Raw genomic sequence first — 25447 nt, 5'->3', positions numbered from 1 at the left:
ACATATGCTAACAGTTTTGAAAACCGCATGCATATTCAAGTAAATATTATGTAATATGTAAACGTGGTTGCTAATTTCAATTAACACCCCATAAAAATATCTTGTCTAAAATAATTTAATTTGTTAATAATTGTGTATTAAAGAAATCAGGGATAAATTTCTAACCAAAATGATCTTTATATACACACCTTGTCCCCATGTGAAGACTTTTCCATACTTGGTCAGAGCGATAGAGAATTGAGTCCCACAGGCCACTTTCTTTATCACAGAACCCTGAAGAGCCTTGATCTTAGTAGGCAAGTGTTTCCCCACAGTATTTCCTTGTCCCAACTTCCCAAAATCTCCATCACCAAACGCCCATACGTTTGCTCCATCCGCTGATACACACAGGGTGTGGTTCAAACCGCAAGCAACCTACAGGTAATTAACACAAGCGACATACAGATAATCAACACAAGCAACCTACAGGTAATTAACACAAGCAACTACAGGTGATTAACACAAGCAACTTACAGATAATTAAAAAATACCCAAACAGATTCTGACACAATTCAGTGGTAAAATACATCAAGTCCATGTCAGCAAATACATAGATCTACATATATATACATGTACCAATGCTTATATCATTTTACATCGCAAGATAACAATCACATCTTTTTTTTTTTTTTTGGGGCATTGTATATTTGTGTATCTAACGTACATATCCGATTTGGTGGGACTCCAGGGCCACGACTCTGGTTGGAACTTTTTTGTTGGTAGTGGTGCCTAATCCTAGTCTGCCGTAGTCTCCATTCCCAAACGTAAACAGCTTACCATCAGCTGTCACTACAGCACTGTGCTTAAATCCACACGACATCTGTAATATAAACAACACAACAGCTGTAAACATAAACAACACAACATCTGTCAACATAAACAACACGACATCTGTAAACATAAACAACACAACATATGTAAACATAAACAATATGACATCTGTAAACATAAACAACACAACATCTGTAAACATAAACAACATGACATCTGTAAACATAAACAAAAACTTCAGTATCTTGAACATTGATATCTCAAATAGTGTAGATTCTTAAATATACGACAGGAATTTATCATCACGTAATTTTGCAAGATGCATCACTCGCAAAAATTAAATTAATCGCTTTTATTATTAAATTCCTAACAAGAGTAGTGCCAACGGTACATAATACGCCCGTGAAAAGCTAATATAGGGCGTTTTTCTTAACCATGATTTGTAGAACTTGCCTTCAAGTAGTATCAGCAATCATCAAGGGGTGACATACTTTCTTTGCATCGAAAAAACAAGACAAATCATGTACTCTCTATGTAATATTTTCACTTGGCATAAGATGCATGTGTACCAAGTTTAATGGTCCTTGCTTCAACAAATCGGTCTGTATCCTGCTACTATTACCTTGACCTTTGACCTTAAGAAACAATAGGCATCCTCCATTCGTATAAAGTGTATGTGTACAAAGATTGATGGTCCTAGCCCCAACAGTTCGGTTTGTATACTGCCTACAAGGTTTGTTCACTAAGTGATACTGTGACCTTAATCTTTGACCTTGAAAAATAATAGGCATCTTCCTCTCATCATGGTGATCAAATGTACCAAATTTCAATATCCTGGAGCTTACGGTATGGTTTGTATCCTGCCTACAAGGTTTTCCAACCAATTGATACTGCGACCTTGACCTTTTACCTATAACCTTGAAAAACAAAAAGAATTTTCCTCTCATCATGGTGATCGAATGTACCAAGTTACAATATCCTGGAGCTTACGGTTGGGTTTGTATCCTGCCTACAAGGTTTTCCTTTTAAGTAATACAATGACCTCGACCTTTGACTTCTGACCTTGAAAAACAATAGTCATCTTCCTCTCATCATGGTGATAAAATATACGAAGTTGTAATATCCTAGAGCTTCCGGTTGGGTTTGTATGCCCAAAAGGGTTTCCTACTAGGTTTTCCTACTAAGTGATACTATGACCTTGACCTTTGACCTTCAAAAACAATTGGCATCTTCCTCTGATTATGGTAATCAAATGTACCAAGATGTAAAATCCTGGAGCTTACAGTTCGGTCTGTATCCTGCCCACAAGGTCCAGACAGACAGACGGACGGACGGACTACGTCATACCATAATACAGGACATATAAAAACTCTTAATCAACTCATGAATTTATGTTCTCGCGATTTGACGTCTAAAAGTCATCTTGTGGTATTAAGTTCATGCATAAAATAAGGAATCTACAGTACTATGGATATGTCTAAGACAGTTGGGAATCCCAAATACATTTTCTTTATGTGTTTTAACCTTAATATCTCCAATTTGAGATAACAAGGTTTGACTGCATTTCATTACTGATCAGTTTTCAATCCTCATATCAATTACTTATAAAAACACTACTAATTTGGATATCAATGCTGTTCACTTGAATGATTTCCTCCCCCTGCAGGGCCTCGATCTGAATTACTTAAGAAAACACCACTAATTTGGATATCATTGCTGTTCACCTGAATGATTTCCTCCCCCTGCAGGGCCTCGATCTGCCTGGGCCTCCGCTGTCTGTCGCTGTTCCCGTGACCCAGTTTACCGTAATCTCCGTCTCCCCAGGAGAACACCTCGCCACTCTCCGTAACGGCCAGTGAGTGACCATCAGATCCCACAGAGGTGGCTAACTGTGTCACCACAAAGCCTGCAAGTAAAACATGTGCCCATCAGATCCCATAGAGGTAGCTAACTGTGTCACCACAAAGCCTGCAGTAAAACACGTGTCACCACAAAGCCTGCAGTAAAACACGTGTCACCACAAAGCCTGCAAGTAAAAGATGCGTCACCACAAAGGCTGCAAGTAAAAGATGTGTCACCACAAAGCCTGCAAGTAAAAGATGTGTCACCACAAAGCCTGCAGTAAAACACGTCACCACAAAGCCTGCAAGTAAAACATGTGTCACTACAACGCCTGCAGTAAAACATGTGTCACCACAAAGCCTGCAAGTAAAACACGTGTCACCACAAAGCCTGCAAGTAAAAGATGTGTCACCACAAAGCCTGCAGTAAAACATGTGCCCACCAGATCCCATAGAGGTAGATAACTGTGTCACCACAAAACCTGCAAGTAAAACATGTGTCACCACAAAGCTTGCAAGTAAAACATGTGTCACCACAAAGCCTGCAAGAAAAAGATGTGTCACCACAAAGCCTGCAGTAAAACACATGTCACCACAAAGCCTGCAAGTAAAACACGTGTCACCACAATGCCTGCAGTAAAACATGTGTCACCAAAAAGCCTGCAAGTAAAACACGTGTCACCACAAAGCCTGCAGTAAAACACGTGTCACCAAAAAGCCTGCAAGTAAAAGATGTGTCACCACAAAGCCTGCAGTAAAACATGTGTCACCACAAAGCCTGCAAGTAAAACATGTGACCATCAATGAATCTTTGTATAGCTGAAACAATCAGATTCACATACAACTACATGTAAGTTACAGTTTAATAAGTTAAGTTTAATAACATTTGATACAATTTCTATGTATACTGAAAGAAATAACAATACAATTATACAGCTCCACTAATTTGTTATACATGTGTTATAATACATACATGTAAGTAACACATACTTGTACATGTTTTGTACCTCTACTCATGGAATAACTGTCTAGTTGGGGTGGGGGGGGGGGGGGTGGGGTGGGGGGGGGGGGGGGTTAGATGCACATGCATTGAAACAACCAAACTGTTCATGTAAGAATAATCAAGTGCTCCAATGTAACATCCTGTACATCTCAAAAACTGAACACTTTAATACAATCAGTAGTTATATGTATCTACATATATATCTACATTCTAAACAGCTTTCTCCATTTTTCAGGATTTATGGTGTCACACTGTTTTGTGAGGATACACCTCTACATACATATAGTGAAGGTTTGTTGTGACTTGAAATTGACAAATGTAAATACACACAGAACCAGGACTGTCTTACAAGATCAATTGGACGTATCTATACAAATACTGAGGGATCTTATATTGTCTGTAGCCATTACTCAAGCTATCTCACCTAACTACCAATGTAACACTGCTTTATATTGGCTACAGCCATTACTCAAGCTCTCTCACTTCACTACCTATGTAACACTGCTTTATATTGGTTATAGCCATTACTCAATCTCTCACCTAACTACCTATGTAACACTGCTTTATATTGGCTATAGCCATTACTCAAGCTCTCTCACTTCACTACCTATGTAACACTGCTTTATATTGGCTATAGCCATTACTCAATCTCTCTCACCTCACTACCTATACAACACTGCATTACTACAGTATACATGTATATCCCTCAAACATTGTGGGCTACGGATTATCTTCTACAACTGTCTGAGAGAGTGAGTGCTTCTGTGTATAACATTCTCATTTAAATACAAAGCGACTATAAAGCATGAAAAGTTATTATGGGGCAGTGGTGGTGTGGTTATATTAGGGGTGGTGGTGGTGATAGTGTGGTTATATTAGGGGTGGTGGTGTGGTTATATTTGGGGTTGTGTTGGTGGTGATGGTGTGGTTATATTAGGGGTGGTGTTGTGGTTATATTAGGGGTGGTGGTGTGGTTATATTTGGGGTTGTGTTGGTGGTGATGGTGTGGTTATATTAGGGGTGGTGGTGGTGGTGTGGTTATATTAAGGGTGGTGGTGGTGTGGTTATATTAGGGGTGGTGGCGATGTGGTTATATTAGGGGTGGTGGCAGTGGTGGTGTTTACATTAAGGGTAGTGGTGGTGTGGTTATATTAGGGGTGGTGATGGTGTGGTTATATTAGGGGTGGTGATGGTGTGGTTATATTAGGGGTGGTGGTGATGGGGTTATATTAGAATGGTGATGGTGTGGTTATATTAGGGGTGGTGATGGTGGTGGTGTGGTTATATTAGGGGTGGTGATGGTGTGGTTATATTAGGGGTGGTGGCAATGTGGTTATATTAGGGGTGGTGGCAGTGGTGGTGTTTACATTAAGGGTAGTGGTGGTGTGGTTATATTAGGGGTGGTGATGGTGTGGTTATATTAGGGGTGGTGATGGTGTGGTAATATTAGGAGTGGTGGTGATGGGGTTATATTAGAATGGTGATGGTGTGGTTATATTAGGGGTGGTGATGGTGGTGATGTGGTTATATTTGGGGTAGTGGTGGTGTGGTTATATTAGGGGTGGTGATGGTGTGGTTATATTAGGGGTGGTGATGGTGGTGGTGTGGTTATATTAGGGGTGGTGGTGGTGTGGCTATATTAGGGGTGGTGGTGATGGGGTTATATTAGGGGTGGTGGTGGTGGTGATGGGGTTATATTAGGATGGTGGTGGTGTGGTTATATTAGGGGTGGTGGTGGTGGTGATGGGATTATATTAGGGGTGGTGGTGGTTATGGTGGGGTGATGATATTAGGAAACGTTATCCTTTGTGGTTTGGCTCCGTACCTTGTATGGAGGATATGACAGTCAGTGAGTGGAGATCATCCGAGTTCCCCTGTCCTAGTCTACCATAGCTCCCCTCCCCACTGGCCAGCACTGTCCCATTGTTCTGTATCACAAAGGTGCAGTTCTGTCCACACAAAACCTACAAGTATAACAATGCGATGAACAAAATATCAACACTGACAACATTTTCTGCAACACTAGCAATGAATGGGATATAAAGCACATCTTCATTAAGAAACAAACTAATCTTGATTAGACATCTGTGATTAAAAAGAAGCATAATTCCTAAATCAAAATTCAGAGAGCAGTTCAGATTGAATGAGTTTCCATAATACTCTGACTGAAATAAAAAAAAGATTGAAACATTATTAAAGAAGCGGACATACTTGTTGAGCACCGGAGAATGAAGGAACCTTAACAGGAACAAATGCCCCTCTTCCTCCCTCACACATCTGTCCATTTCTGCCACTTCCCCACAGGTAGGCCTCACACTTCCCTCCAATCAGCCAGTCCTCTGGTCTCTGCATGGCCCACATCATTATCTGTACATCCATGTTCAGGTCCCACTTAGTGTTATCCTGTTATAACAAATATCTAGATATAACACACATCTATATATAACACACATCTACATATAACACACATCTATATATAACACATCTACATATAACACACATCTACATATAACACACATCTATATATAACACACATCTATATATAACACACATCTACATATAACACACATCTATATATAACACACATCTACATATCACACACATCTATATATAACACATCTACACATAACACACATCTATATATAACACATCTACATATAACACACATCTATATATAACACACATCTACATATCACACACATCTATATATAACACACATCTATATATAACACACATCTACATATAACACACATCTAAGTATAACACATCTACATATAACACATCTATATATAACACACATCTACATATAACACACATCTACGTATAACACACATCTACATATAACACATCTATATATAACACACATCTACATATAACACACATCTACGTATAACACATCTACATATAACACATCTATATATAACACACATCTACATATAACACACATCTACGTATAACACACATCTACATATAACACATCTATATATAACACACATCTACATATAACACACATCTACGTATAACACATCTACATATAACACATCTATATATAACACACATCTACATATAACACACATCTACGTATAACACACATCTACATATAACACACATCTACATATAACACACATCTATATATAACACACATCTACATATAACACACATCAATATATAACACACTTATATATTTATACACTATACATTTATATATAAGACACATCAACATATAACACACATCTACATATAACACACATCTACATATTATAACACACATCTATATATAACACACATCTACACATAACAGACATCTATATATAACACACATCTATATGTAACACACATCTACATATAACACACATTTATATATAACACACATCTACATATAACAAACATCTACATATAACACACATTTATACATAACACACATCTATATATAACACACATTCATATATAACACACATCTACATATAACACACATCTATATTGGAGAATCTTTACAACACTTGATAAAGTTTCCATGATTCCAGAATTAGCTTGATAATTAAATTTGAAGAGTAACTACAATAGTTGCTGTTACAAATACATGTACAATGAGATCTACTGGACTGTACCCAGGACTGAGTCTGACAGGAGCGGGTATCCTTATTCAGCATTCGGAAGGAGTCTGGGAATGGAGACCTGTTGGACAGAGCCTCTGCTGATTTGACCGCAGCCGAAAAGGAAAGTAACCACTGCCACTCCGGATTGACCAAGTCCTGGGCTGGAAAAGAAAGGACACAAGTAAGTGAACATGCAGGAGCGCGTAATTACAGTGAAAACGAAAATAATGACCAACTTTTAACAGAGATGACTTGTACATCTTCAAACAAAATCAGTTCCATAAAGAATTGACAAACATTCAGCTAATGACCTAAAATCAAAACATTGTAGAAAACTCTCCTATAATCATCTGTCTACCTTCACTACCAGCACGAGATCAGACTTACTATTCACTGAGCTGATATGATGAGGCGCACATGGTTCATGACAAAGAGGCTTTTCTAGTTCTAGTCCCACTGCTAAGATTGCCAAATGTTGCATGTATGAGCTGTGGACCAGCTGCTGGCCAGACACCACCTTAGGCTGATGGAGAAAAAAAAATGGCTGTCATTTGTCAATGTAAGTGCTACATGAATTTGAAGGATGAACTAAAGTTTACATGTTTACACAGCTAGCTGTAAATCATTTAATGATATTTCCAAAGACACTTGCTAAACAGGTAATTTCTTCACAACTGAAATACATGTACATGTAAGTGGAAATTTCTGCATCAAAATTCTATTTTTTTTATTGGGGTGGGGGGTGTTGTTGTTGTGATAGAACATATCACCAGTGTGAGATTGACTTTACCCATGTGAGATTTTTCTGTCTTACACTGCTGTGACATCGTTGATTATGACGTCATATATTTTCTATGATTTACAATACAGTACATGGAGAATATATTTTATATAATTGTTTTCTTTATTTCAAATTTCAATTTGATAAAGCTTTCTGGTGGACAACCTTGGGTTTTTGTAGTCTACACTTACAGTGTAAACCATTTTCGGGTATGTTCTTTCTGCCTGTCAAAATAGTTTTGCATTGAAGTTCAAATGAGGATTTTGATAATTTTGAAATATTTCAAAGCTCCTAAATTTTGACGATATATAATATATTCACAAGTTTTTATTCAAAAACTGACAAGTTTTTAAAATAAATGTAAAAATTGAATACCACATACATGTGTATGTGTTAACCAAAGTTTTTGGCTCTTTCAAAGAAAATGGCAGGTAATAAATCCATCACTTGTTGCTAAAATTATAATTCCTTTTCCATATAATGTACTTCACAATGAATTCATGAAAATACTTTGTTATTTATGGAGTCCGAAATTATTGTAGTCAGAATCTGGGCGAAATTAAATTGCTAGCGATTGAACCTACATGTAGTTCTTCCCATTTTTAATCATTTACATGTGGTTTTTAAATACTGTAGATTCCTAAATAAACAAGAGGAATTTATTATCGCGTAATTTCACGAGGCATCACTCCCAAAATAAAATTACTCGCTTTTAATTATCTGTTGCTAATATACATGCAAGAAGTCTTAATTAACAGACAACTCGCAAATTCGTGTTCACGCAATTTGACGTATACACATCATTTTGCCATATTTTAAAGTACTCACGTAAAATACTACAGTATTATGCTCCAAATATGTACTTCATATAGAAACTTATCAGACTAATATTAAAACTACAACAAAACTTTATTCCTCTTAGTCTGAAGTTTTAGGAGACTTGATGTCACAATATCTTGGATTAACTGCACATGATTTACCTTTTCATACAGATACTGGTCCTGTAGAAGAGATGGTAATTTCTGTACAAGACTGAGTAAGAAGGGAGTCTGGTTCAGCCCCCAGATCCCCTGCTGTTTTAGGGACTTCCTGCACACGGACAATGCACGGTTCTTCTCCAACATATCTGTGGTATAATGCAGCACAACTACATCCTGAAAATATCAGAAAATAAAATTCATGTTAAGCAAGCTTGTGCAGCATTTCATGGTTATTCTTTCCACCTTTGTTCTGGACAATTTCGACTTGTGTCAGAGTAAGCAAAATCATGTTTAATCAATACAAAATTTACTGAAATTTCCATTTTACTCGGCATTTTTATTAGTGACCCAATTTCAGCTTTTGTTACATTGTAAGAAATATGATGTCCAGTTCCAGAATCTGAGAAATACGTCAAAATACATGTACCATACTGTATACAATTTGATGAATTTATTGATGTTTAAACTCCAGACATTTTGCAAAGCACTTTTATGTCAAAATTGTTAGTAAAATGTCCAGAGTTTACTGTATACACATCAATGAATTCTTCAAAAAGAATGTTTGATTCTTATAATTCCAAATCGTTCACTGTATTAACAATTTCAAAAGTTTGACTAGTTTCCTCGCTGAATCTCCATACCTTATGTTATTTGTTTTCAGGCGCGTATGAATACATCATGTCTTTGGACTTATTGATGCGTAAATTCTCATTCAGCTTTATTTTTGTCCAATCAAAAGCAATGTACTAAATAACATTGGAATTATTGTCCTATACACTGTAGTTATATCCTGTTTATATGGTGAGAGATCCTAACAGAGGAGTAACTACACATTACAAGTCTTGAGTTTTATTATTCATTATGTACAGTTATATCAAATGGATTTTTTCAAGTATTTTAAAAGGAATCTAAATAAAAAAAATCAAGAAACAATTCCTGAATAGTACCTTAGTTTTGCTGAAGCAGGCTGCCAGTCCATGTTCTGCAAACCAACATAAATCACTGACCATGCCGTTCTCCATGTGAGTATGTAGGAGACTTCCATCCTGAACATTACAAAGTCAGTAGTTTCAAAACATTTATCTTTACTAATATATAATACACACACAAGGTTTTATTTATAAACTGACGATTTCTCCATACATACTTATTGTTCTTCAGAACTACATTACGACAAAGTAAATGGTATAGAATTGCTGTCAAGCAGTCTTTCCCCTTGATTCCTCAATTGAAGACATTGTACTTACACAAATGGACCAGACATTCAGCCAGCCCCGATCACATCCTGAAGCCAGCATGAGAGCTGAGGGACAAAAGGCTAGTGATGTCACAGCACTGACGTGGCCCTGTATTATCACAACTGGCTGAATGGATGTATCCGGATTACAAAATTCCTCATTCTATACAAAATGAAAGTACAAGTTATACATGTATATTCTTTCTGAGGGTCTAATGTTATTACATCTGGCTGAATGGATGAATCCGGATTACAAAATTCCTCATTCTAAATGAAATGAAAGTACAAGTTAAATATTCTGTCCAGGGATCTAATGTCAATGCTACGATATGGTGGTGGACTGATGGAATGAGGATCTAATGATAATGCTACGATACAGCACAGTGGCAGACTGATGGAATGAGGGTCTTATGTTAATGCTATGATACAGCACAATGGCAGACTGATGGATTGAGGGTCTAATGTTAATGTTATGATACAGCACGATGGTGGACTGATCGGTAGCCTACTGCACGGAAACTCACTTGATTTATAGAGCTGGCGTCGTAGTTAAACTCACCTGATTTCTGGCGTCGTAGTTAAACGGTGATATATTGGTTTCACTTCCTGTTATCTGGTTCAACACCCACACGTTGACTTTACCATCACTACAGCCACTGCAAAAGTTTGAAATACACCATGTTAAATGTCAAATAAACACACAATACAATAGCCACATTCCTCTAGACAAATGTACAGAACATTACTGAAATACTACATTCATACAATGTTAAATCAAAGAACTCATAGGTCGTGGTTTTTAAAAGTAGGTCAAACTTGACAAATCAGTGTAGAACATCGCTGAAATAATACCTTTATACAATGTTAAATCAAACAAGACATACATGTATAACTTCATTTATGTCAAGGATTTTAAAACACCGTTAAATTGTAAATGGAAAGGAAGAATCTCCACTATGAACACAGCTGTTGAATGGAGAGGAAGAATCTCCACTAGGCACACAGCTGGTGTACGGTTATACCTTGCCAACAGAAGTTGCTTTTTCTCTCCCTTTCCCAGTGTATCACTCCACAGCAGGGTTGTGACCTCGGCTCTGTGTTGAAGTTTGATTGCCAGATTCAGTTCCTGTCTGCCCGTCCAGATCTTAATGTCTGTCTCGCCGTCAGCACCACAGGCCAGCATGTGACCGGTCGGGTCCCACTTCATACAGCTGACTGAACTCTACAGAGAGAAAAAATCTTTCTTCATGTTGGAACTGATGATGATGAGTATCCACAGAAAACTGTTACTTATTTGATTACAATGTAACTGTACGGTAGGACCTTAATTTGAGAAGAGAATCAGTCATAATATGATTAGAAACCTTCCACAGTTTTTTTTATTAAATTGCACTATCACATGCATTGTTTAAATACAATTATGTACAGAAAAAGCCAAAACAAAACCAGTGTTACATCAAATGCTTTTGTCAAGTGTGGTCGCTCCATTTCGAACTTTGTGCAAAGGGAAATAACTCCATCACTGAATGCAACAGCAAATGGTCTGTCCTCATCAAACCACGCAATCTGAGTGACTGAAACTAAATGGAGAAAGAAAATATACGATGTGAACAAGACGTTCAATGATTAACACAATAAGTTTTACAATCTTTCATATTTAGCCTATAACTTGAAAATTCATTTATTTGGAAAATTTAGAGAAATAACCATTTTCACTTATTATGCAGAATTTTTTCTGGCCTTTCTTGTAAGATATTGTACATGTATCATCCCCACATCATCATTATTACAAGAAAGGTAAATTAATAACCTAATGCTATGTGCTTTGTCAAATCAAGCATAATACCATTATTTGAACCAAACGATTTCATACCATTTTCCCTGTAGCAATGTTCTAACTCGTGCCTCTTGAAGCTGGAGCTATCGAAGACATCAATGTAGGCCAGTGACCCGTCCAGTCTACCAATCAGGAGCATGTCCGTGGTCAGACCGAGACAACCTCCCATCATTCCTTTGTGTTCTGGCCAAGACAGCACAGACACAAAATGAGGCTGAATGTCCATGTGACCTTTCCCACCTGAAAGTTTAGGTCTCTTTTAAAAAATCAATCCATTAATAATGACGATGCTGATATTCAAATTCTCTATATGAACTTTGTTGAAAACAGTCGTGTATATGATAGATTTTAACTTTGTAAGATGACGATATCAACACGATAACATCATGCTATTGTTGGTATCATCAATATCAACATTTTATTTTGGTTCCTGAAAACAAAGATGTATATGATAAATTATAACTTAGTAGAATAACAATATCAACACAATATCATCATGCTATTGTCGATATCAACATTGTATTTAGTCTTGGACATGTATGTAAAAGTCAGCATGATCACAACAAATATGATTAATATATTGGTCAGATATTTACCACGCTTTGTGCACACATGTAATAGGATCAAGAAATCATGTACACTGTGTTTCTGAAACTTGGCCTTTATCTTTTCAAGCACATTATCTGCTGGTACTAAATATTTTCTATACCAAAGCATTGCACTGCTCTTACATTGAAGTTAAATCTGATGGTAGAAATTTCAAACCCTTTACAAAGCCATGAACAAGGCAACTGCCAACAAACAACAAAAACAACACTTTAGATATCTGTACATACTATAACCTTAACATATTTTGTTATATCTGATGTTTATACAGGCTGGACAGAATATTTTACTTCAATGTAAGCTGACTTTCAGAATAACCAATTTAGTGTAACCATCACTTTAATCAAAGACAAAACGAACACAGCTAGTTGGGACATAAAATTCCCTTTGTTATATGTGACATTTCATTGTATCTGATTTTGTTGTAAACAGAGGCCATTGTATGTGTACATCTCCATGTAACAAAGAATATTGTAGGAAGGGGGAGGTGAATTTTACCGACATTTTCAACACAAATGGATCATAGATTTTTTTGCTGGATCGTACTGCGAGTTATCCAGACATTGACAATATCATAGATTATTTTGCTGGATCGTACCGCGAGCTATCCAGACATTGACAATATCATAGATTATTTTGCTGGATCGTACCACGAGTTATCCAGACATTGACAATATTATAGATTATTTTGCTGGATCGTACTGCTAGTTGTCCATACATTGACAATATTATAGATTTTTTTGCTGGATCGTACCGCTAGTTGTCCAGACATTAACAATATTATAGATTTTTTGCTGGATCGTTATGCTAGTTATCCAGACATTAACAATATTATAGATTTTTTGCTGGATCGTACCGCTAGTTGTCCAGACATTGACAATATTGTCCATGGCCCCCGCCAGGTATTTCCCCGTGCTGCTCCAACAGATACAGGACAGGAGGTTGCCATTCAGTTCCTCGCAGTCCTCGTCTCCGCGGTTAAATATACATGTCTGCTGTAGAAACTGGTGTGTCCTGTTAGGCAAGCTCCACACGCGAAGTGTCCCATCATAGCCACTGACAAGAACAGCAGAGTGGTTAGAATTCACATATTAAACTTCCATTTCATCACTGTTATAACCCTTTTTACATAACTGATCACATCATAACTCCATCATTATAAACTTCGGCACAAATAAATAATGTTGTATTCATCCTATTGAGTGCCCCCCTACCCCTATATATGTGCTCCCTCGGACTTCTTTCAACTCTCAAAAATTAAGACCCCCCCCCCCCTTTACAGTACGACAGCTTATACTGGTAATAGCTACTGTATCTTTGTGTATTTGTTACATGTATGTTGACGATTTGAAATGATAAATCTGAATAAGACCTGAGTGGATTATATTATTGTAAAGAAAAGTAAAACAATAACTCATTTAGAATTTAATATCTATTTGAGCATTTCTTACAGTCAAAATCTCATTGGAAATATTTCAAAACCAACTTTTAAATAATCTGCTCCCTTTTCCAATTTTCTATGCACCTGGTGTGCTCAAAAGGATGAATATGGTAATTAAAAGCAATCATCATCATTTTCTTCCATTAAACAAAAGCTTCAAAGACAATCAAAATCACATCGAATCAAAATGGAAACAGAACAAACCTGGTGGCCAGTAGATTTTTCTTGCTGCTCCACACACAATGGGCCAGTCTGTTCTGGTGGGCCTCCAGCTTGGAAACCGGACAGGAAGTCATTTCTCCGCCCCAGTCCACTTGATTAACGATCGGACTCAGCTGACTAGTTGACAGAGAAGATAAACACTGCAACAAAATAAACATACAACTGACTTGCCAATGACTACATTCTATTTACAGGCTTAATAATTACAAACAGGCAAGTGTCTATTGAACTGAAACTATCGTTTACATACCATATTTTCTGCGGTTGCCCATTTTTTGGGAAGTTTTGAGGATAGGAAAAATCCACAAAAATTACAATTGCAATATATATATATATATATATATATATATATATATATATATATAGGTAAAATATTAAATAAAATATGACAACACGTTGTAAAACGTAAGCGCTTTCATTTTTAAAAAAATCTTCAGACGTTTTACATTATGAAAACAAATTATGTTGTTATGACTATAACAATATAATGACATCACAATACAGAGGGAGTCATTTGGAGCGTATTATTGTGACATAATACAAAGAATTTACATTAACCTATTAAGCATAGGTCTAAATGAGCGAATGAAATATTTTTATTTTTCTCTCCTTTCCACTAAATTGTCCATGAAAAGTTTGTAGAAAGGAAAAACGTTAAAATGTCCATTTCCACACACGTCTAAATGTTCACTCAGTTTTATTTTACGGTATTCCGGTACTTGAATGTGTTGCTTATGTACACAAATTCTGGCTCTAAGAGTTGTTCCTGTCTCTTCAAAATAGATTTGTCTACATTCACTACATGTAATAACATATATTAAGTTCTTCGAGCCACAAGACATATCCGCATTTACGATGAATCCCTTTCCGTTGAAATTGAAAGTTTGTCCCTCCTTTATATATGGACAAGTTCCATCTCATCTCATCCCAGACACAAAAGCGTTCTATTCCGTACAACCTAGCTAGGAGGATATGAACCATAATCAGTGATGAACAAACAAGAGAAGAGCGTTTACATCAACTTGAAATTTACTTGACAGAACAACATTACCCTAAAAACATAATTAACAAGAGGCCCAAGGGCCTAGAATCACTCTTCTGATAAATTGTACAACCCCACCATTTCTATTCTTAGCCTCTTAGTATTCTAAATCTTTAGTTAAATCCTAAGAATTCAGAAAAAGTAGGTCAATGTGACCTACTTTTTGGTTTATACATTTTGAGAACCCAAGAAATATCAACTGACAAAGTTTGATGATTTTAAGCCAATTAGTATCTGAATATTGAAATATAGCTGTCAAATTCCAATCGTAGGTCATGGTGACCTACTTTTTGGTCAGCGAACTCCGAACATGCAAGACCCATCAACTGACAAAGTTTGATGACTGTAGGTCAAATAGTATCTGAAATATATAAATATAGCCGTCCAATTCCAAAAGTAGGTCAAGTTGACCTACTTTTTGGTCGAAATCCTTCGAACATGCAAGACCCAACAACTGACAAAGTTTGATGACTGTAGGTCAAATAGTATCTGAAAATATATAAATATAGCCGTCCAATTCCAAAAGTAGGTCAAGGTGACCTACTTTTTGGTCGAAACCCTTCGAACATGCAAGACCCATCAACTGACAAAGTTTGATGACTGTAGGTCAAATAGTATTTGAAATATATAAATATAGCCGTCAAATTCCAAAAGTAGGTCAAGGTGACCTACTTTTTGGTCGAAATCCTTCGAACATGCAAGACCCAACAACTGACAAAGTTTGATGACTGTAGGTCAAATAGTCTGAAAATATATAAATATAGCCGTCCAATTCCAAAAGTAGGTCAAGGTGACCTACTTTTTGGTCGAAACCCTTCGAACATGCAAGACCCATCAACTGACAAAGTTTGATGACTGTAGGTCAAATAGTATTTGAAATATATAAATATAGCCATCAAATTCCAAAAGTAGGTCAAGGTGACCTACTTTTTGGTCGACACACTCCGTAGACTCAAGATGCATCAACTGTCAAAGTTTGATGATTGTAGGTCAATTAGTGACTGAAATATATAAATATAACTGTCAAATGCCAAAAGTAGGTCACAGTGACCTACTTTTTGGTCGATACACTCCGAAAACTCAAGATGCATCAACTGACAAAGTTTGATGATTGTAGGTCAAATAGTGTCTGAAATATAGTAATTTAGCTGTCAAATACCAAAAGTAGGTCAGAGTGACCTACTTTTTGGTCGACACAAACCGAAGACTGAAGACGCATCAACTGACAAAGTTTGATGATCCTAGGTTTTACAGTGCCCAAAATATGCATCTAAAATTGAAAATGTGAAATTTGAATATCTGCAAAATTCAAAAAGTAGGTCACTGTGACCTACTTTTTTATAAATATGTTTCAAGGCCTCAAGATGCATCAACTTACAAGATTTGATGATTCTAAACCTCTCGGTATTTGAAATAACAACTTAAAATATATCTATAAATGATAAGCCATAAAATTCAGAAAGTAGGTCACGGTGACCTATTTTTCAGTTGACGCATTTCAAGGTCCCATGATCCACCAACTGACAACTTTTGATGATCATAGGCTTCAAAGTGTCCAAGATATGCATCAAAATTAATTTTAAAATATATACCTGCAAAATTAAAAAAGTAGGTCACCGTGACCTACTTTTGAGACAACTTGACACAAGGTCCTAAGATGCATCAACTGTCAAAATTTGATGATCCTAGTCCTTATAATGACTAAAATATCAAAGATTTAAGGAAATATAAATTTAGGTCAACTTTGAAGTGACCTTGAGACCACGCCCTTTGCCCCAGGGTAATGCCTTGAACAATTTTTAATCTACAACATATCCTCATCCTTATATGTAAGTTTGGTGATAATCTGCCCAGTGGTTCTTGAGAAGAAGATTTTTTAGCAACCACTACTTTTGTTTGTATTTTCCTGATTAACTCCCCTTGTTAAAGGGTCACATCCCTCTATTTAGTATGTATGAAAGCCCTTGGGCCAATGATACCCTGTAACAAATTTGAAAAAAATTGGCCAAGGGGTTCTTGAGTTATAGCCCTTTTTCTAAAAAGTTTACGCACAACGCACAAATGGCCATAGCAATTAGCTCTTTGAGCCTTCGGCTCAGAAGAGCTAAAAATGGAATAAAGAAATCCAAGGCACTTAACAGAGAAGAACTTATCAACCCGCCTCCACGAAACCACAAAGATTCCAAAATATTACCATTTGTAACCACCCATAACCCAAAAACCTGAATACGACTCCTGTGGTTCATCAACTTATTAATATTCTGAAATCAGATGAAAAAATGACACATGTCCTCCGAAATTACAAATTCATTAACAGTAAAAGACAACCAAAAAATCTCCGTAGAATATTAGTCCATCCAAATTTCATAGCAAATCCGATTCCCAAGTCAACAGATGCAAAGATCCCCAGTGTGGAACTTGTCCATATATAAAGGAGGGACAAACTTTCAATTTCAACGGAAAGGAATTCACCGTAAATGCGGATATGTCTTGTGGCTCTAAGAATTTAATATATGTTATTACATGTAGCGGATGAAAACAAATCTATATTGGAGAGACAGGAACAACTCTTAGAGCCAGAATTCGTGTACATAAGCAACACATTCAAGTACCGGAATACCGTAAAATAAAACCGAGTGAACATTTAGACGTGTGTGGAAATGGACATTTTAACGTTTTTCCTTTTTACAAACTTTTCATGGACAATTTAGTGGAAAGGAGAGAAAAATAAAAATATTTCATTCGCTCATTTAGACCTATGCTTAATAGGTTAATGTAAATTCTTTGTATTACGTCACAATGACACGCTCCAAATGACTCCCTCAGTATTGTGATGTCATTATATTGTTATAGTCATAACAACATAATTTGTTTTCATAATGTAAAACGTCTGAAGATTTTTTTAAAAATGAAGGTGCTTACGTTTTACAACGTGTTGTCTTATTTTATTCAATATTTTACCTATTGATTACCGGACACTGAGGCAATTTTTCACATTTAGATATATATATCTATATATATATACACATGTACATGCATATCGGAAGAAATGCAGAATACAATTTGCTACCATTTATGGATCAAATCACAAAAAATTTCCAACCAAAGAAAATACCCATTGTATGGTATGTAACTACTGTAAATCTGATTTGATTTTTTTTTGCTGTAGATATATATTTAGCACTTCACTGGTTCTATTCAGTTTGTAACAAGAGGTACTGTGAGCAATGCTCACTAAGAATACCCCCCGCTTACCCCAATCTCCCAAAGGGCGTTGGTAATAGGTATAAACTACCTCTTTTCTGAGTGTAAAAAACAAATGGCATGACAAACCGAACCATATTGCTACTTCGATGTCCAGTGCGCGTGACCTTTGATCTTTTGACCCCATATTCGATAGGGAACATCTTCATCCCATGGGTAGTCCATATGTATGATATGGTGACTGTAGGTGGAAAGGATAACGCTTTAGAGCCCGGAAACCATATTGCTACATCGATGTCCAGTGCACTTGACCTTTGACCTTTTGACCCCAAAATTGATAGGGAACATCTTCATCCCATGGGAAGTCCATATGTATGATATGGTGACTGAAGGTGGAAAGGATAACGCTTTAGAGCCCGGAAACCATATTGCTACTTCGATGTCTAGTGCGCTTGACTTTTGGCCTTTTGACCCCAAAATTAATAGGGAACATCTTCATCCCATGGGTAGTCCATATGTATGATATGGTGACTGTAGGTGGAAAGAATAATGAATTAGAGCCCAGAAACCATTGCGTCTACAGACGGACGGACGGACAGACAGACGGACAACCCGATTCCAGTATACCCCCCCCCCCCCCCCCCCACAACTTGTTGTGGGGGGTATAAAAATATTTCTTTTGTCAAAAATCAACATCTTGTCTTTCAGTAATGAAATTGAGAGAAATAAAAAAATTGGAAGTGTACAACAAAATCTGAATAAAATCCCCACCATTTTGACCCAATTTCAGACTGATGAAAATACCTGTATAAATTCTCAGATTGATGATAATAGAATACCTGTATAAATTCTTTGACAGCCCACTGCTTGTACACGGGAGACAACTTCGCAGAAAGCACACAAGCTGCCAGAGCATTGATGAGATTGAGGGACGAGTCATCCCTTGTCGAGGAATCTGGAGACTGAGGGGTAGATACTGACTCCTGAGAGCCTGTAAATAAATTCCCTACGTAAGTCTTACAAACCTTTTATCAGTGTATGGAATAGAACCATTCACAATATCTGTGATGTTGAAGATATTGAAGTCAATAAATAGTTATAATTACCAGACAGTGGAAGATAGAGTGATGCCCAGTTAAGGTTGCTGACCCCCTTATTGAAGTCAATAAATAGCTATATTTACCAGACAATGGAAGATAGAGTGATGCCCAGCTAAGGTTGCTGACCCCCTTATTGAAGTCAATAAATAGCTATATTTACCAGACAGTGGAAGATAGAGCGATGCCCAGCTAAGGTTGCTGACCCATTTATTTCGCGTGAGGAGTGTCACTAGGGACTGTGTGACTGTAAACATTGAGGATGGCTGTGAGGGGGCGAGGTTCTTCGTCTTCTTCCTCACATCACCTTTGTTACCTCCCATTGCTGCTAGCATCAGTTCCTACAATGTAGTCATTTAATACAAAAAAGGGCTAGGTATGATCTAGGATTCATTTGCCCCCCCCCCCCCCCCCCAACACAAGTGAAACCACTAAAATTTAGAGATTATAAAAATTATAGAAATTTTTCAATTTCTATTTTAAATTTAATGCTTACAAGTTTTTAATATTAATCACCAGTCTATTCTTATTGAATATGATGTTTAAAATGTCCACTTTTTCAACCAAATTTTTTTGCTGTAAAAGTAGCTTTTCCTACATGTAGGTACATCTTAGGTGTGAACAAACTTGAATCATAATAATAGTGATAATAAAAATAATACATGCAGTCAACCAAAGACAAACATACATACACTGTACACACATACACACTGTACACACACACACACACACAGACGACAGTCAAATTTACATCAGAGAATCCACTTGAGCCTTGGCTCGGTTGAGCTAAAAAGGAATATTTTCAAACCAAAAGTAGTTTTCATTTGATGGATTCATATAATCACTTATTTCCACATTCTGATAATGACATCACATTCATACAAGTATCTGGTATCTTATTAAGTCACATGAAGTGTGCATTATCATCATTTCTTTGCTAAAATTTAACACCATAATCCCCTGCATCACCCACCTGTGTACAGAGCTGAATGAGCTGTCTGAGGGAGGCGGGGCTGTCCTGTATCAGGGTCCCTATGGCAGTGGTCAGGTGACTCAGACTCTCAGCCGAGTCTCGGGGCTGACAACTCACAGGATACAGAACCTTGCCTGTGGCACACAGACACATGAACTGAACAAGTGTCATGATATCAGACAGACCTATATAGTCTAAAGCTGTCGGCAAACTGCAGTTTGGACCGCTGTATAAGAAAAGCATATTGCATATTCATTCATATGCATTCAAACATGTGGATCTTAATTATCCAAATAAATAAGCAATTGTATTACTCTTTATCCTAAAATCATTCTCTGATATTATTAGCAATCTACCAGCATTTATGGACTTTTTCTACGGAAAAAAAATATTTTCCACCTCTAAGGAATTCTGCTTCTTAGAAGTTTTTCATCTTGCATGCATGTACATACACTCCTAAAATGTTGAAGATCTACAAACGAAGAAATGATCACCTTGATGACAGCACAGACAAAACCTTGGCCACCATGGATCGAGCTATCATTATTTGCATGGTAGAGGTGATGCGATACAGAGCCATTTTTCTGTCATCTCCTGACCTGATATAGGAAGCCTGCTCCCCAAGGCTTTTACTGCGACTGTCTGGGCGAGATCTTTTTGCAAACGATGCTGTAAATTGAATAGTTTTACTCGTGTATTCAAAAGTCTAGTGGTCAACTACATATGACATGTGAACATCAATTAACACAGACAAATACCCAGCATTAAAAGAAACTCAGACTTACACAGTGTCAGTAATACATCTCCTGAAGAAGTGGCTGACTTCAGGAGACCTGTACCCAGGGGATCATTCTCTGAGAATTTGACCGGTTCAGGGACAGGCTTGTGGTCGGCCAGTCCTATCTTAGACATCAGAATATCCACCTTCTCTGTCATTGGCTTACTTTGTGTGGTATCGGAGAAAATAATCATAGGATCTGTAACAGAGATGCAGTAATATTCAGTTCTACCACTATGGGCCATAACTTTTTAAAAAATTTTAGTGTAAAAACCATCTGCATGCAATATGGTTTCATTTAATTACACTGCAACATCTTCTATCAACAATGAAGTCATAATAGCGCCACTGTATGAATACATTATCTAAAATACTAAATACTCCTGTACTTTCATCACAATCACCATCCTGCCCTAATCAACATACTCCGCAGATCCTTCAAACACTCCTCACACCCACAAACACCATCCTGCCCTAATCAGCACACTCAATCACCATTCTGCCCTAATCAGCACACCATGCAGATTCCTAACACCCACACAATCACCATCCTGCCCTAATCAACATACTCCGCAGATCCTTCAAAAACTCCTCACACCCACAAATACCATCCTGCCCTAATCAGCACACTCCTCACACCCACAATCACCATCCTGCCCTAACCAGCACACCCTGCAGATCCTTCACACACTCCTCACACCCACATACTCCATGATAAACATACCACTGAATCCTTGGTCAACAATTTCCAACAGGTCTGGAGCCTTAAGACTGGGCTTGTTCTCCCCTGGGTCTGCGGAGGTCTGCAGGTTTTCCCTGTTCCCCCGGGCTTCCAGGTACCTCTCCCTACAGTCCGGACACATCAGATAAAACGGATGACCCGATCCACAGCGACCCCCAAACCAACCATCCACATAAATACCATTACTTCTATATCCATGCTGAGCACAGCTTCCTGCAATTGTGATAATGTCATGAAAAAATAAAATGATGAAAATCAACACACTAAATGTAAGGTAAAAAAAACAGCATACTTTGCATTAAATTGGCTATTTTACATGTACATGCAAGAACAAGAGATATACATGTACATGCCTTGCTAAATATATAATGTATATCCTCAGAAATGTTCATTAAGGTGGCTCACTACACCTTGAAAGAATTTATCAAAGAAGCACAAAATGATTTAATCATGAACGACATGATGATATGTAACAAGTACATATGTCAAACAGGCAAAAAAATGTGCAATTTGGGGGAAAAAACATGATTTTCAAAATTTATTTTAATAAATAACACAAAAGACACTAGCGGATTTGAACTCGGGATCTATGGTTCAGTAAACCGATACCTTGAACTCGGGATCTGTGGTTCAGTAAACCGATACCTTATCCACTGAGCTACGTAGATATACAAACAAATCGATACAAGGGATTTCACAAAACATTTCAATCGTCATCTTGTGATGTAGTGTCATAAAATGCGTACATCTTGTGGTAGTGAGCTTCCTTAAATCTTGTCTGGATTTTTCTACAGGCTTATTTACAAGTAATTTATCCACCATGATAATATGAAGTCATGACACAGTGGTAAAGTGTAGGAACTCTAAGAAACTAAATTTATATCATAATGGTAGAATGATTGATTATATAATGTTTAACGTCCCTCTTGAGAAACTTTCATTCACATGGTGATGTTTATGGTAGAAGGTGAAGCAATTAATTTAAACCCCTATAATATTTCTTTCAATTCCAAATAATTTCACTCTTGATATTAGCCAACCACGCAACACCTAGACATTTATACCTCCGCTCAATCTCGGGTAAACTGCACATCCGGGGCTTTGCTACTCTCATTCCTATAGAGAATCTTCAACATCTCCGATGTGTTAAAAAACAACATCAGTACGACATCACAAAACCCAATAACCTAATGTGTTGACATCCTACCCTAATGTGTTGACATCATACCCTATTGTGTTTACATCCTACTCTATTGTGCTGACATCATACTCTTGACATCACGGTGCCAATCTAGCTAATTACGTTCAAGAAAAGCAGCTCTGGCTATTCCATGGCTGTTGTATCTTGCTGACTTACACACATGGAAAGTTGAAGGAAATCTAAATTTACAAGGATACCTTTCAAACATTGCATGTAAATGTGCATTATACAATTTGTCTGCAAAACCTGTTCCACATTAAAGCAAAGCAGATGTAAAAGAAAAATTAATCATTCAATGCTTAAATGAATAGTGAAATTTCTTATTTCATGAAAGGTGCTCTTTGTAGATTAAATCAAACATAAGTTTCTAAGGAATCTACACTCATACTCAATAGAACACTCCATGTGAAATCTGCAATAATCAACACTACCCATCTGCTAATAATCAATACTAAATCTCTTTTAATACATGTGAAATCTGTGCGGTAGAGGCATTAGGATTTTTTGAATTGCCGCTGACAAACAGCGCCCCCTATGAATGACATTACCCATGCATCCTGGGTGTTCACTTCTCATGTGTCGGTTGAAATTTGACGTCTCCTGCTGACAGAGTTCACAGGTAACGGTCGTCTGGTCTTCCAACTCCCGCCTCTGTCAGTCAACATAAATATATTCCCTATCAGTCCATTGCTTTTACAAGTGTTAATGTTGTAACATACAATTCAGTATAAATTGAATTTAAAATCATCTTTAAATTTAGTCTTATGAATTAACAATCAGCAAAATAATTAAAGAACTAGAATTAAAATGTAGGTTTGTACATGCAATTCCATCTGAAGTTCATTTAATTCCGATAAAGCTAATTCTAATTTACCTGTAAACTTCATGTATCTATATTTTTCTCTCTAGAAATGTAGTTTGAAATAGACACCTCCTACACATGTGTAATAAAACGTGTAAACAAACCAGCGCATTAAACAGGTCCCACGTATCCCGGTGTTCCGAGTGTTCTACATTAAACAAATCCTCAATACTGTCATCATTACAAATCTCATCCTGCAGCTCTAGTATGTTGTCATACAAATCAGCCAAGGAGTGAGGCCGCAGCAGGGTATCGCTGTAATCAGGACCCATACCGGACACGTAGAAATCCGACAGGGATAAAGCTTCCTCACCAGAGCTCTGGGGCAACTCCGATCTAGTGTTGTCATCGTCCTCATTATCTACAAAATGTTTCCAGTCGTTACAGATTAATTTAGATCCTGGCATAAATTAATATTTCGAATCCAAGTAATGCAAAGATAAAGGTGATTTTTTTCATTGTAACATATGTATATACTAAACAATATACACTAAACATACAGTAGATGTAACTCATATATACAATTTGTACACTTTCCTTAACTGTGTTTTCTCATAAAACAAAAATACACGTGTATGTACACACATGTAAGTCACAAAGACTGGACTACATACATGTACGTCACAAAGACTCGGACTACATACATGAAGTCACAAAGACTCGGGAATACATACATGTAAGTCATAAAGACTTGGATTACATACATGTAAGTCACAAAGACTTGGACTACATACATGTAAGTCACAAAGACTCAGACTACATACATGTAAGTCACAAAGACTTGGACTACATACATGTAAGTCACAAAGACTCAGACTACATACATGTAAGTCGCAAAGACTCGGGAATACATACATGTAAGTCGCAAAGACTCGAGAATACATACATGTAAGTCACAAAGACTCGGACTACATACATGTAAGTCGCAAAGACTCAGACTACATACATGTAAGTCGCAAAGACTCAGGAATACATACATAACACACATACATGTACGTCACAAAGACTCGTATTACATACATGTATGTACATAACACACACATACATGTACGTCACAAAGACTCGGACTACATACATGCAAGTCGTAAAGACTCGGGAATACATACATGTATGTACATGTACAAAATATGCCCTGCCCAATGCCATGAACCCATTTTAATTAATTCACTTTGTATTGTAATTCAGATTTACCTA

At 37.0% G+C, this 25447-nt stretch overlaps 1 protein-coding gene across 5 annotated transcripts in view; it reads right to left on the bottom strand.

Moving 5' to 3' along the window:
• Positions 1 to 25447, bottom strand: part of LOC125652698 (probable E3 ubiquitin-protein ligase HERC1) — a 68561-nt gene that overhangs the window by 7285 nt on the left and 35829 nt on the right. For 4 of the 5 annotated variants that reach the window (XR_008803107.1, XR_008803106.1, XM_048882056.2 and 1 more), the window contains 24 exons: positions 24358 to 24614; positions 23940 to 24042; positions 22173 to 22403; positions 21456 to 21647; positions 21165 to 21339; positions 20671 to 20896; positions 19861 to 20038; positions 19440 to 19591; positions 14337 to 14494; positions 13548 to 13747; positions 12122 to 12325; positions 11704 to 11828; positions 11271 to 11470; positions 10808 to 10904; positions 10259 to 10411; positions 9959 to 10057; positions 9012 to 9185; positions 7638 to 7773; positions 7263 to 7411; positions 5866 to 6057; positions 5480 to 5618; positions 2535 to 2716; positions 704 to 859; positions 189 to 414 (listed from right to left, as the gene is read on the bottom strand). Coding sequence is in view for 3 of the 5 variants with exons in the window: in XM_048882056.2 (XP_048738013.2) it covers positions 189 to 414; positions 704 to 859; positions 2535 to 2716; positions 5480 to 5618; positions 5866 to 6057; positions 7263 to 7411; positions 7638 to 7773; positions 9012 to 9185; positions 9959 to 10057; positions 10259 to 10411; positions 10808 to 10904; positions 11271 to 11470; positions 11704 to 11828; positions 12122 to 12325; positions 13548 to 13747; positions 14337 to 14494; positions 19440 to 19591; positions 19861 to 20038; positions 20671 to 20896; positions 21165 to 21339; positions 21456 to 21647; positions 22173 to 22403; positions 23940 to 24042; positions 24358 to 24614 (4104 nt within the window). In the remaining 2 variants the exon portion in view is untranslated. Of the gene's footprint in view, positions 1 to 188; positions 415 to 703; positions 860 to 2534; positions 2717 to 3050; positions 3430 to 5479; positions 5619 to 5865; positions 6058 to 7262; positions 7412 to 7637; positions 7774 to 9011; positions 9186 to 9958; positions 10058 to 10258; positions 10412 to 10807; positions 10905 to 11270; positions 11471 to 11703; positions 11829 to 12121; positions 12326 to 13547; positions 13748 to 14336; positions 14495 to 19439; positions 19592 to 19860; positions 20039 to 20670; positions 20897 to 21164; positions 21340 to 21455; positions 21648 to 22172; positions 22404 to 23939; positions 24043 to 24357; positions 24615 to 25447 lie in introns of those variants that run through there. The other variant, XM_048882058.2, reaches the window with a different exon arrangement.

Source organism: Ostrea edulis, chromosome 5, assembly GCF_947568905.1.
Source record: "Ostrea edulis chromosome 5, xbOstEdul1.1, whole genome shotgun sequence".
In the NCBI taxonomy this organism is placed as follows: domain Eukaryota; kingdom Metazoa; phylum Mollusca; class Bivalvia; order Ostreida; family Ostreidae; genus Ostrea; species Ostrea edulis.
This window is presented reverse-complemented; position numbering and strand designations above follow the sequence as displayed.